This window comes from Panthera leo, chromosome D1, assembly GCF_018350215.1.
Source record: "Panthera leo isolate Ple1 chromosome D1, P.leo_Ple1_pat1.1, whole genome shotgun sequence".
Taxonomy (NCBI): domain Eukaryota; kingdom Metazoa; phylum Chordata; class Mammalia; order Carnivora; family Felidae; genus Panthera; species Panthera leo.
In genome coordinates, this window is record NC_056688.1 from 89,778,346 (window position 1) to 89,792,254 (window position 13,909).

Genomic DNA, 13,909 nt, shown 5'->3' on the forward strand with positions numbered 1-13,909 from the left:
TCACGGAGCACCATCTAGGGCACTGGGGATACAGCAGTGACTAAGCAGAATACAGCTCTGCCCACCCACAGTTACGTTTGAGTAGGAAAGAGAGAATTCCATACACAATATAGCGGACGGTGACACGTGGTGACAAGTGCTGTGAAGACAGATAAGGCCAGGGGAGGGACTGGATGGAGAGGCTTAGCGGTGGCCCGGAAAGTCCTCCCACTAACACTGACCTAGGAGCAGAGACTTGGGTGGGATACGGTGTGAGAGATGCAGATGCCCAGGGAGCGGCATACAGAGCAGAGGGCATAGCAAGGGCAAAGGCCCTGGGGCAGGTGCGTGCTTGGTGTGTTCTGAAACCACAGAAAGGAGGCCACTGAGTCTGTAGCATAGAAGCTGGGAAGGGGCAAGAGTGGAGGCCATGGGGAAGATTCGGACTTTGTACTGAGTATGTGGGAAGCTGCTGGAAGGTATTGAGCAGAGGATTCACATGAACAAAGGCATTTAGCTTCTAGAAGGACCGCTGTGCAGCTAAGGGGGAAAAGGCTAGAGGGTAAGTGGGGGTGGGGCAGGGATGCCTGTGGCTGGGACTGGGGTGGCCGTGGTGGAAGGTGTGAGACTAGGACCAGGATGAGGACCTGCCAGGGGCTGCTCTGTGCTTGTGAGGATCAGCTGTGTCTTGTGCTCCCCTTTGAGGAGTCCTTGTCCTGTCGGCTGGGACGCTGGGATGGGAGCATCAGCCCCCCAGTGTATGCAAAACAGGTCTCCCTTCCCCCTGGGGTGTGGGGACCCAAGTTGTTAGGATTTTCAGAAATCTCCGGAAGTGGTGAACTCGTTCATGGTCAATAAAGCTCCTTCTTGGGAGCCCCTCTTGTAATGCTTCCGTTAGCAGCCATTTCCCCTAAATTATTCAGAAAGTCTGCATTCGGAAGCTCCAAGGGCGCACACTCAGCAGTTCCCTGGGTGATAAGGCCTCACGGGCAGGCGTAGCACCAGTGAGCTGATTTTGCGTGCAGACCCGGGGCGACCCTGGGCCTTGTGAGTATTTGAATACGATCAGCTCCGGCAGACTTGTCTCGCTAGGTGTCAAGATGCCGGGGCGTCATATACCCCTCCCGACGGAAGCTCGCATTTCACGCTCAGCAGCAGCTGCACAGTCGAGGCTCCTGGTGCTTGGCCGGGATCAGTCAGTGATTGTGCTGCTGGGCCCCAACCAGCTGCGGCCTGGAGGTGGCGGCCACTGCTGCAGGAAGAGGGGCGGAGGCGTTTGCTTCTCAGCTTCCACCTCTTACGTTGGCAGCTGCAGCCATAGAACTCCCCCCCCCCCCCCCGGCCCCCCGGCAACAGGGCCAGGGATGCCCCTATCTGATTTGTGAAGAGACAACTTCCAGAATGTCGGGAATGTGCTGTTTTGGAATACAATGAGTGTTCTGTCCATCCCAGGTAGCACCGAGGCTGGTGAAGTGGTCACAGCCTCTTGTGGAGCATCGCGGTGAACGTTTGCCTAATAAGAAAGCCTCTGAGAAGTCCTGTACTATAACGACCAATAATAACTAGGGTTTGCTGAGTACTTACTGTGTGCCAGATACTGTTTTAAACTTTTTAAATGTATTTTCTCTTTGTGTCCCTAGTCAACCCTACGAGGTGGATTCTACTATGACCCTGTTTCACAGATGAGGGTTTTGAGGTGCAGAGAGGAGAAGTAACTTGACCTAGGTCGCACAGCTCATAAGTGACAGAGCTGAGAATTGAATCTAAACACTTGGGTTCCAGAGCCTGCGCTCTGAACAGCTACCAAGGGACTAGTTTGATTTGTTCGATCCAGTTTTCCTCACACCTGTTTGACCAAGGTCCCCGTTTTCACGGACTGTCTCTCGCCATCTCACTTACTCTGGAAGACTCTCCAGAATATGTTGACCAGAGTGTAGGATGCAGTCTACATGGGAGCTCTTGGAGAAGGAAGACAACCCCACTGCTGGAGCACTGTGGTGGGGTGGCAAACGGGCAGGCGGAATGTGATGGATTTGGGCCTCAGACTCCTGAGTGCAAATGCTAGGTGTGCCAGCTGTTTGCTGTGTGACCCTCAGTACGTTACTTAACTCCTCTGGGCTTCAGTTTTCCCCTCTTGAAGATTGGCAAGACCAGGCTTCACTCAGCTTCAGAGTTCCCCTCGTCTTCTTATTCAGTGTTTGAGTCTCTCTGTAAATGAGGAGATTGTGAATGATCGTGTTCCAACGTTAGTTTACAGATAGGAAAAAGTACTCGGGGAGTACCTACTTCTTTACAAGATTGCGTGGCCCTGAGGAGGACTCCCAGGAGAGAGCCTGGCCCTGGGCCACCAGGACTGCCTCTTGAGAGCGTGTGAAAAATGAAAACGAGTCACGGGTGAAGAGCAGGGGTTCCGGACCCAGACGCCTGGGCTCTTCCCAGTTTCTCTGCTGGGAAGCTGTAATGGTAGTCGTGAATGATAACTGAAGCTTTGGACCAGTGGGCACGTTCCTTGACATCCCTGTGTTCCCATTTCCTCATCTGTAAAATGGCCTGCTTCATAGGATGGCACATTTGTTTCCTGTGTTCACCGTAACAGACCCCCACAGACTGAATGGCTTAAAACAACAGAAATGCGTTCTCTCACTGTTCTGGAGGCCAGGGGCCTGGGGTTAAAGGATTGGCAGTGTTGGCTCTTTGTGGAGGCTCTGAGGGGAGTCTGTCCACGCCTCTCTCCTGGCTTCTGGTGGCTGCTGCAATTCTAGTCTGTCCTCGGCTGGGGCAACAGTGACTTCAGTCTCTGCCTCCATCTTTCCATGGCCTTCTCCCTCGTCTTGTTTTGTGTCGTCTCTTATAAGGACACTCATCGTGGGATTGAGAGCCCTTCTAATTCGGGATGATCTCATCCTGGGGGCTTTACCTTAATTATATCTACAGAGACCTTTATTCTAATAGATCACATTCTGAGATTCCAAGTAGACATAGCTTTGGGCGGGGGGACACCCTGGAACTCTTCCTGGCCTGAACGTGGACGTGGCCGTACGACTGGAGCCCGGAAGCAGAGACTGGAGAAGTGCTGCCCAGCAGAAACTGAGCACACGCGCTGGCTCCATGGGGGCGGAGAAAAGGAGAGAGTGCAAGGCAGCCTGAATGTGCAGACCCGGGGGAACAGATGACCAAGGAGAATTGGGAGTCTGTCATAAGAAATTGCACCAGTGAACACAGGCCACTGACTTACTCAACACTGTGTTGGGCACCAACTGTAGCATGGTGGACAGAAGCAAGCCTGGGCCCACCCTCGCGGCTCTCAGGGTCTGCTCGGTCTACCTGAATGTTGTTGTTGCATCTTCGGTAATAGGAAAAAAAAAAAGGCAGCCTAAATGTACATCTCATCAGCAGAGTGTTAAAGTAAGTTGTGATGCGTGTGTATAGTGGGATACTTCACAGCTACTCTTTAACAAAGGTATGGGTGGGTGAGGAGAGATGTCCACATGCAGAAGTATCTGGACAGCAGGAATGAAAGTGTGTGTGGGCACCCACAGAGAAGTTTTGAAAGATTTCCACTGTGGGTCAAGAAACTAACAGCCAGGGGCACCTGGGTGGCTCAGTGGGTTGAGCGACCGACTTCGGCTCAGGTCATGATCTCGCGGTCCGTGGGTTTGAGCCCCGCGTCGGGCCCTGTGCCTGGAGCCTGCTTCAGATTCTGTGCCTCCCTCTCTCTCTGCCCCTGCCCCACTCATGCGCTGTCTCTCCCTGTCTCAGAAATAAATAAACATTAAAAAAAAGAAAAGAAAAAGAAAGAAAGAGAAAGAAACTAACAGCCAGTGAGCAAAGTCCGAGCTGCTGCCTGTTTATGTAAATAAAATGTGATTGGGACACAACCGTCCTCATTCACCAGTGTATCCTCAGCCGCTTTTGTGCTACACCAGTAGAGTAGTTGTGACTGAAACTATATGACCCACAAAGCATGAAATACTACTGTCCAGCCCTTGACAGAAAAAGTTTGCCAAGCCCTGGTTTACACCAAACTCTTCAACTGTTTTGTCCTAGTAGGTTTCGGGGCTGGGGTGTGTGTGTGAACATTTCTATTTTGCTTTTAATTTTAATGGATTTTTATAATCAGAAATAAAGCTCAGTTTAGAAGAAAAAAAAAAAAAAGCATAAGGGACGCACCCTACCTGATTTTGAGACTTACTATAAAGCTCCAGTTATCAACATACTTAGTGGCATAAAGATCGGTATATGGTTCAGTCAAACAGAATAGAGAATCTAGAAGGAGACCTAGGCTTGTATGGTCAATTGATTTGCAACAAAGGTGCCAAGGTAACTCAATCGGAAAGGGTAGGCTTTCAACAAATGGTTCTGGAACAACTGAATATCCAGAGGGAGGGGGGAAAAGAACATTGAACCATAAACAAAAATTAAGTTGCAGTGGATCAGAGATGTAAATGTAGGAGCTAAAGCTGTAAAATTTCTTCCAGGCAAAGATTTCTTGGAGAGCACACACAAAGCAGGAAACATAAGAGAAATAATTAATACAGTAGACTTCATAAGACAAATTTTAAACACTTTCTCTTCAAAAAGGCACTGTAAAGGAAGAGACAAGCCACAGACGGGGGAGAAAATATTTGCAAAACACATTTCTGGAAAAGGGATTGTGTCCCAAAACGGACAAAGGATTCTTACTCCTCACCAAGTAGCCAAACGACCAAATTTTAAAATGGGCAAGAGATGTAAATAGACACTTCAGCAAAGAAGACCTGCATATGGTGAATCAGCACGGGAACAGAGGCTCAGCGGCGTCATTAGTCCCTGGGAAATGCAACCTAAAACCTCCGTGAGCTATAACTACACGCCTATCGGAATGGCTACAATTCAAGACTAGCCACATTAAGTCCTGGTGAGGATGCAGAGTGGCTGGGGGAAGGGAAAATGCTGCAGCCGCCCCGAGGAAACAGTGTGAGAGTTTCTTCTAAGAAGCCTACACTCCCCGTAGGACCCAGCAGCCTTACCCCTCAGGTATAAACCCAAGAAATACGAAAATATTTGTCAGCACAAAGACCTGCATTCCAGAAACCGGAAACCACCCAGTTCCCGCTCTCAACACAAATTGTGATCCCTGCGTACAACAGAATGCTACTTGCATTTAAAAAAAATGTTTTAATGTGTATTCATTTTTGAGAGAAAATCTCAGACAAAATCTGAAGCAGGCTCCAGGCTCTGAGCTGTCAGCACAGAGCCCGACGCGGGGCTCGATCTCAGGAACGGCGAGATCATGACCTGAGCTGAAGTCGGACGTTTAACTGACTGAGCCACCCAGGCACCCCAACTCCGCATTTTCAAAGAGGGAACCAGGAATATGGATGAATCTCAGAAGCATCATGCCAAGTGAAGGGAGCCAGATACAGCGGGATATGTACTGTATAATTCCAGTTACATGACTTTCTGGAAAAAGTGAATCTCTTTGGACAGAACACAGATGAGTGTTTTCCAGGGGCGGTGAATTGACAACAGAGGAGCACAGAGAACTGGAGGGATGGAAAGGTTCTGTATCTTGTTTGTGGTTGTGGTTATGCAGATGTTTCACTTTGTTCAACTCTAACTGCGCATTTTGAAAGGGTGCATCTGAGTGTGTGTAAATTATATATACTTCGATCAACCTGACTTTTTAAAGTATATAATCTGGAGGAAAGTATACTTAAAAAAAATTTTTTTTTTTATAAAAGGCACACAAGAGTTGATTTTTCAGGGGAGTGACAAGGAGTCGGTCTGAACAAGGCAGTGAACATTCCAACAGAGTCCAACAGGGACTCTGAACTCCGGGGGTCAGGCTTGGATGCCATTCTCAGGGCGTGGTGAGCCAGTCAGGGGTCTCAAGTGAGGGAACAATGGTGAGGCATGAACCCCGAGGGGTCCGTACGTTACAGGGAGAGAAGGAAGGGAAACCAAGACGTACAGTCAGCGTAGGCAGTGACAAAGTTGGTTGACGGTAGGCATGGTTTTAGAACGGATAATACAATGCAAAGAGAAAGAAAGGGGTGAACAAATCTCTCTCACCTCGGCCCTCCATGCTGGGAGCTCCCAGCGTTACCAATTCTGTGTGTCCTAGAAACGTTCACACAGTCTTGCTCCTGGGTGGCTCAGTCAGTTGAACGTCCGACTTCGGCTCAGGTCATGATCTCACGGTCTGTGAGTTCGAGCCCCACATCAGGCTCTGTACTGACAGCTCAGAGCCTGCAGCCTGCTTCGGATTCTGCGTCTCCCTTCTCTCTCGGCCCCTTCTCCGCTCACTCTCTGTCTCTGTCTCTCTCTCTCTCTCTCTCTCTCTCTCTCAAGAATGAAAATTAAAAAAAAAAAATGTCCCATGCATTTTTTGAAATGTGTATTTATTTTAGAGACAGAGTGTGAGCAGGGGAGGGGCAGAAAGAGAGGGAGACGCAGAATCCGAAGCAGGCTCCAGGCTCTGAGCTGTCGGCACAGAGTCCGACGAGGGGCTTGAACCCACGAACTGCGAGATCGTGACCTGAGCCGAAGTCGGCCCCTTAACCGACTGAGCCACCCAGGAGCCCCTCCATGCATTCTTCATTGAACTTTGCTTCTTTTCGTGTATCAAGATAACTTTCAGATGGTTCCATATCAGCGTATGTAGAGCTGCCCTGATCTTTTCAAGAGGTGTAGTATTGTATGGATATCACAACTAATGGTTCATTTAGCCCGGCCACAATTGATAGACATTTAGATCATTTCCGATATGTGTACTATTACAAATGATGCATCCGTGAACACTCACGTTAAAAAGTCATTTCTCATCTGTGTGAGTGTATCTGTCAGATAGACCCTAGAGAGCGGAATGGTTGCACCAAAGAATATGTACGTTTTTATTTTGCTGTGTATTGCGAGCCCTGTCTCCACCTGGGCTGCACCAGTTCACCCTCCCATCAACCGTGCATGGATAATTACACCTGTTTTCCCCAGACCTGGCCAGCAAAACGTGAAATCAAACTTTGCGTTGGTCAGTGTGCTAGGCGAGAAATTGCGTCTCCTGGGAAATCTGATTTGCTTCTGGAGGAAGGAATAGTTTAGAAGCAAAGAGACACCCAGTCATGAGCGCTGGCTGCTTTCGTGCCTCCCTCAGGCCAGACAGCGCCTCTCCGTGAATTAGAAAGAGGCCCTCCTCCTCTGGACACCTGAGTGCCATCTGCCAGAAGACTGTGGTGATAACCGTACAAATCTGAGATGACTCTGCGGCGAAGACACCCCCTGGAGCTGGGGACAACACAGCCTGCTCTACCCCAGGCATGACGGGAGCTGCTGGTGGTTTTGAGAGCACCGTGGTCTCCGGGTAGTAACCAGATTGCCTGCAATTAATGTAGTAGAAACAGCGGATACAGGACAGGAATTCCAGCTGACAGCGGAGCAGAGGGCATTGGCTTGAGGGACAGCCAGAATAAATGGAAACTTCATTATCCATGGATTATGCACTTAGAACTCAGGTCCCAGGCAACTCTGATATTAGTAATTTGGCCAGCGGGCTCATTAAGCTCTTAAGAAAAGTGAATCTAGTTAATGAATTAATACAAGATGACATTTTACACACCGAGCAGAAACGAGACCGGGCACCACTGAGTTATGTAACATCATAATTTCTCGAGTGAATGTGATTGCTGCTTCTCGCCTGCCAAAGTGGGCAGATCTGGAGAGAGCCTGCTTTCGGAGACACAAATGAGCCTGCTAAGATCTGCAGTCGTTTCCCATTCATTTTAAAGCGCTCCCTCTTGTGTTCTTAAAACTTCAAGTGGTTACACGCAAGGTAGTGTTTTAAAATCTCTGGACCCATTTGCTTTCCTGAGGAAAATCCACCTGCTTTCGTGTTTTAGGAGACATATCGCCCTAAAAAGGAGCTCATTCAATCCTTACCCTCTCTTCCATTCTTACTGCCCCCCGCCCCACACACCCCCCTGCTAGAGCGAGGCTTCTCCAGCCTCTGCCTCTGGTCCAGAGAAGTTGGTGAGGAGAATGGAAAGAATGTGAACACTCAGAGTTAGCATTATCCAGTTGGGGATGATGACAAGTTCTGGGGGTGGATGGTGGTGAGAGTTGCACAGCTATGTGAATGTACTTAGTGCCAGTGAACGATGCCCTTGAAAAGGGTGAGAATGGCAAATTTTATAAGTTACATGCATATTTTCCACAATAAAAAAGCAAGAAGGACTGGCATTAACTGAGGGCAAACACTTGCCAGGCACTTCACCAATATATTGTATTTTACCTTCCCCGTAATCCAAAGATTCGGCTACTCTTTTTCCCACCACTGCCACTGCCGCCATTTTAAACATGGAGGCAGCTGGGGCTCATGAAAGTGCAGTTAAGTTGCTTCAGCAGCAGCTAGAAGTGATGTCCCCAGAGGGGCACCTGGGTGGCTCAGTCGGTTAAGCATCCGACTTCGGCTCAGGTCATCATCTCGCAGTTCGTGAGTTCAAGCCCCGCGTCGGGCTCTGTGCTGACAGCTCAGAGCCTGGAGCCTGCTTCGGATTCTGTGTCTCCCTCTCTCTCTGCCCCTCCCCTGCTCAGGTTCTGTCTCTCTGTCACTCTCAAAATCAAATAAACATTAGAAAAAAAAATGTTAGAAGTGATGGCCCCAGGATTCAGCCCCTCAGCTCTGTGCTTGACATCACAGAATGAAGAAGATATTTTCTTTCAAGCCTGAATTCTGAAACATACACACATAGAAGCCCCCACCCGGCTTTTAGTTATCTAAACTGAGAGCAGACAGTACTCCAGCAGCACCCCAGATGGTCACAGCTAATAGACTGGAGAAAAATCCCAAAGTGCCTCCTTCCCTCAACTGTCTGCAGCACACTTCTGCGTGTTGTCTGACACCTTACTTGCATCTTTCCGTAAAGTTAATCATTGAAACAGTGACCTACAGGAACATCGTAGCTTTTCGTTCATGTTTCGTTCATGTGGCCAGAAAGAAATGAACATAAAGCCTGGAGCTTGAGGGGGAAAATCTTCACGTGTCTCAGATTAGGATTGTTTGGGGGAATCGAGACGTTTATATCAGGAAAGGAGAGAAGGTAGTGTGTTCCCCAGCACATGGTTGTTTTTGTTTTTTGGTTTTTTTTTTTAATGTTCATTTTTGAGAGAGAGAGGGAGACACGGAATCCGAAGCGGGCTCCAGGCTCCGAGCTGTCAGCACAGAGCCCGACGCGGGGCTCGAACCCACAAACTGCAAGGTCATGACCTGAGCCGAAGTCGGACGCTTAACCGACTGAGCCCTCCCACCCAGCGTGTGGTTTTTTGATGGAGAAGTATCTGGGTTCTAGGCCTGGACGCTTCTACTGGCATCGTATGTGAACTTAGACAAGTTAAATCACCTCTGAGCCACTCTGCTGTCTGGAAAATAGGAATCATAAAATACTGATAGCACCTGCCTTACCAGGGTGTGTGAATACACGTTTTTTTTCTGCTGAGCTGAAGGCATTTATTGAGTGCCTGCTCCGTGCCCGGCACCATCCCGCACACTGGGGATGCTGTGATGAACAGGACGGGTGTACATCTAGTGACAAGGGATTGGGAACGCTTGGCCCAGCTCCAGGGCACAGGGCCCGGGCCACTGGGGTTGCTGCTCCCGCTGCTACTTTACGTCTACGTGTTGGCACCTGTGGACCCACCAAAACCTCACTGCTTCAGAGGTTGGACGCGCACAGGGGGTGATCACCAGATTTGCTCACTTGGGCTGTATTTAGACTATTCTTCCAGCTGGGCCGCAACAGTGGTAGTCGTGGTTCTTCTGCAGAGACGAGTAGTCCCCAGCTTGAGACACCACTCTGGCTTCCTAGGGCCAGCTTGGACCTTGTCTTGTTGCCACATGTGTTCTGCTGACCAGAAAGCCCCTCACCTGAGAGTGTGAAGCATGGCTTGTTATACACTTGGAAAGGCGGGGTGGGCCACCTGCCGGGGGTAGGACACGTACCAGACCGTTGCTTGCAGACTCTGAGGAAGTGCTTGCAGATTGCCTAGCGAGTCTGGTTAGGGGGCCGCAGGACAGAGCTTTAGGGGCAGGGCTCTGATGTCAGATCACTGGGCTCAGATCACACACACCGCTGTCTTTTCCTAACCCTGTGACCCTTATTAGGGGACCCAACTCCTCTGAGATCCCCTTTCCTCATCTGAAAAAGAAGGCAGTTACAGCATCTAGTTCATGGACTTGCTGTGAGGCAAGTAGATGGAATAAAGCATGTGTCTGTGTGTCTCGAACACGCACCCCCATAGGGGCGCAGTGTGTCAGCTGTTCTGAGTGCTCGATCGTTATTCACACATTCCATGCTCCCGATTGCCCAGGGGATTGGTCACTCTTACTATCCCCATTTTACAGACGAGGAAATTACAGCACAGAGAGGTTGGCCACTTTCCAAGGGGCACATAGACAGTGAGTTCATTCATTTGTTGAATGAACGAACGAATGAGTTCCAAAGGGCACAGAGGCTGGGACTTGAACCTAGTCTGGCTCCAGGGTGCATGATGTCGGCCTGTGCCGTGCTGGCTCTCTATCTTGAAAGCTCCAGATAGGGCCTGGTGTAAAATAAGCACTCTGCAGACAGAGGGAGCCCCAGCCAAACCGACCCCTGTTCCTCATAGACGTGATGCTTCGAATTCCCAGGGGATTTCCAGCCCCGGGCAACCATTCATCTGTTTTCTGTCTCTATAAATTTGCCATTCCCGGACATTTCCTATAAATGGAATGATACAGCATGTGTGCATCTGGCTTCTTTCGTCTGGCATAATGGTTTCGAGGTTCACCCGTGGTGTCACATGCATCAGTCCTTTTCATGGCCAAACAGTATCCCGTCGTGTGGGCACCCCGCATTTTGTTTATCCACTCACCAGTCACTGGACACGATGGGGTGGTTTCCACGTTCCAGCTGTTGCGAATCGTGTTGCTCTGAACGTTTGCGTGCGCTTCCTGGGACTGACTCTGAAGCAGAAGGTGAGCCGGGTTGGTAACCTCCCTCCTCTTTTCTCCCCTCTGGGGTTTCGCAGAACCAGGCAGTGGACAGGTGTTTGTGACCTCAGAGAACCAGCTCGTGTACTACCCCAGCATCACCTACGCCATCATCGGCAGCTCTGTCATCTTCGTGCTGGTGGTGGCCCTGCTGGCCCTGGTCCTGCACCACCAGCGGAAGAGGAACAACCTCATGACGCTTCCGGTGCACCGGCTGCAGCATCCCGTGCTGCTCTCCCGCCTGGTGGTCCTGGACCACCCCCACCACTGCAACGTCACCTACAACGTCAACAACGGCATCCAGTACGTGGCCAGCCAGGCCGAGCAGAACGCGTCGGAAGTGGGCTCCCCGCCCTCCTACTCAGAGGCCCTGCTGGACCAAAGGTGCGTGCTGGGTGGCAGAGCCTGGGGGAGGGAGGTCACCGTGGGGAACGCGGGACAGGCGCACACACCTGGGTTCCGGGTGCCTGCCACGAGCCCGCGCTCAGCAGCAGACACGACAGCAGTGTCCGGCCTTTACCGGGTCCTGGCAAGACAGTATCATCTCATTTACTCCTCTCTGCAAGCCACTGGGGGAGGTTCATTATTTGCCTTAGTTTTACAGACGAGCACACGGAGGCTCTGGGATGGTAAGTTACTTGTCCGAGGACATAGACCTAGGATCCTGGCCAACTCAGCCACACTGATACATGTTCAGACCATGGGGCCTCACCCGCTACTCCAGAACAGCGGCCAGTGGCCATAGTAGAGGTGGTTCGTACTGTTGAACCAATGAACGAATGGATGAATGAATGAATGAATGAATGAATGAGTTCCTTGCTTGCCTTCATTTATAAAATTAAAGGAGTAGAATAGAGCACTCTCAAGCTTTTTAAAACAACAGGACCCTCATTTCAAATGGAGTTGGACTGGAAAGCCCAACAGAGAAAGTCAAAAAGCAGAATTCTGTATGGAAGCAGGTGGTAGGCCTCCCCACCCTCCCCTCCCTTCTTGGGTGACCTCCAGGGTGTCCCCAAGAACCCATTTGGGAAGTTCACTTTGGCTCTCAGAGTCAAAGAAACAAGAGTGCTCTCTTCCTCTGAGCCCAGGACTTACCGGGTGTGGCGAGAGGCCTTTTCAAGCTCTTGTGCCCGGGCTGACTGGGCTCCTCTTGGACCCGCTCCAGTGGCAGCTCTCGTATTTTTTAAACTTTGTTTCTCCTTCTCATAAAAGATAACCGTCACTTGAGCAGGCTGTGCTTAAGGACATCATTGCAAATAAGTGTCCGAGCCCAGGACCTCACTCATCACTCATAACCTCTTTATTTGGACCCTCCAACGCAGAGTAAAGTTTAAATTGCTGAATCTGGAGTCGGAACACCTGGGTTTCAATCCCAGAACTGCTGCTTACTAGTTATTTGTGGTCCTCTGCAAGTCACTTAATGCCCCCTTGCCTCAGTTTCCTCCCCAGTACAATGGCCTGCCCTTAGTGCTCTTGTGAGCACTAAATAAGGTAATGAAAGTAAGGCAGAGGGGCATGGTGTCTGACTCCCAGTGAGCACTGCAAAATAGACTCTTCCGTTAAGTTACCGCCCTGCAAGCTAGGTGTCATTATTACCCCTTCTGCAGAGCACCGAGCCATTGAGAAGATACCCTCTCGCCCAAGTCCACATCGCCAGTTCTTGACTTTCAGTAAGAACCCCAAATTCTGTGGACCGTCAGAGGTTCAGTCTTGAACCACAGGGCCCCTCGCTGGTGGAGCCAAGTGTCCCCCGCCCAGGACAAGGCAAGGGGATGCTCAGCATCCTCGACCCGGGGCCACCCAGAGGATGTGGTTTGGACACCTGCCCGTGCAGCACGAGCCAGCCAGAGCACACTGACCTTTGTCCGTTCCCTTGGTCTTGTCGCAGACCAGGGGTCCTCCCAGAGCCCGGAGAGCCGCCCCACCTGGGGGACACATCAGCATCCCCCAGACCGGGGCGGAAGGTGGGGCGACCGCCTTGCCTTGGCTCCTGACACGTCGTCCTCCCTCCCCTGTCCCCTGCCTCTCCCACCCCATCCTGCCTTCTTCTTTGCAGACCCGCGTGGTACGACCTTCCTCCGCCGCCCTACTCCTCCGACACTGAGTCTCTGAACCAAGTGGACCTGCCCCCTTACCGCTCGCGCTCCGGGAGTGCCGACAGCGCCAGCTCCCAGGCGGCCAGCAGCCTCCAGAGCACGGCAGACAGCGGCCACGGCCCGGGGCAGCCCGGCCCCCCGGAGAGCGCCGCGGGGCCCAGGGACTCCGCGCCCAGCCAGGGCGCCGCAGAAGTATAAATCTGGCGCTTCCAAAGTCCATGTGGGTTAATCTGCTCTGACTTGGTACCATCCTAACAACTCAGCTCCTGGGGAGCTCCTCAGGGTGCCTCGAGGAGGGATTTCGGGTGTCAGCCGTCTCTCCGTCCCCTTCCTACCCCCTCCCCCCACCCCACCCCAGATTTCAGGGATGTTCTTTAGAAGGAGACCTGGTGTTTTTCTGGCCTCTTGGGCGACACGATGTGTGGTGCCATCTTTTCTGGGAGGTCACTCGTCCTGCGGGGCCCAGGAGCGTGAGCTCACTTGCCACGTCATTGTGTCATTGTTGGAATGTTGCGGGCAAGGCAACGTAAGTTTGCAGGCGGCCGGATAGAGCGGCATTTGAGGAGTCCTGGGGAACGCAGCGCTCCTGTGCCGAGTTGGATGTCCAGAAGGGTGGGAGACACCAGCCCGAGTTCCCCGTGGCTGCTACCATACGGCTCCGTGGGAGGTTTGGGTCGGATGATCCTCCAGGAGGCCGTCGTGGATGGCTGCCCTGGGAAGAATCCAGGCGAGCACCAAAGCCTGCCTCACACTCTCCTGCGCGCCGCCCTAGGTTCGGCCGAGGCCGCGGCCAGAGGAAACAGCCATGAGTTACACCCTTCCGCAATCACCA

General features: G+C 51.4%; 1 protein-coding gene across 6 annotated transcripts in view; it reads left to right on the forward strand.

The window, feature by feature from the left end:
- LDLRAD3 (low density lipoprotein receptor class A domain containing 3) overlaps positions 1–13,294 on the forward strand; it is a 263,013-nt gene extending 249,719 nt beyond the window's left edge. For all 6 annotated transcript variants that reach the window (XM_042904205.1, XM_042904203.1, XM_042904206.1 and 3 more), the window contains 2 exons: positions 11,020–11,365; positions 13,038–13,294. In XM_042904205.1, the coding sequence (XP_042760139.1) occupies positions 11,020–11,365; positions 13,038–13,275 (584 nt within the window). In that variant the 3' untranslated portion in view covers positions 13,276–13,294. The remainder of the gene's footprint in view (positions 1–11,019; positions 11,366–13,037) is intronic.
- Positions 13,295–13,909: the final 615 nt, after the last annotated feature.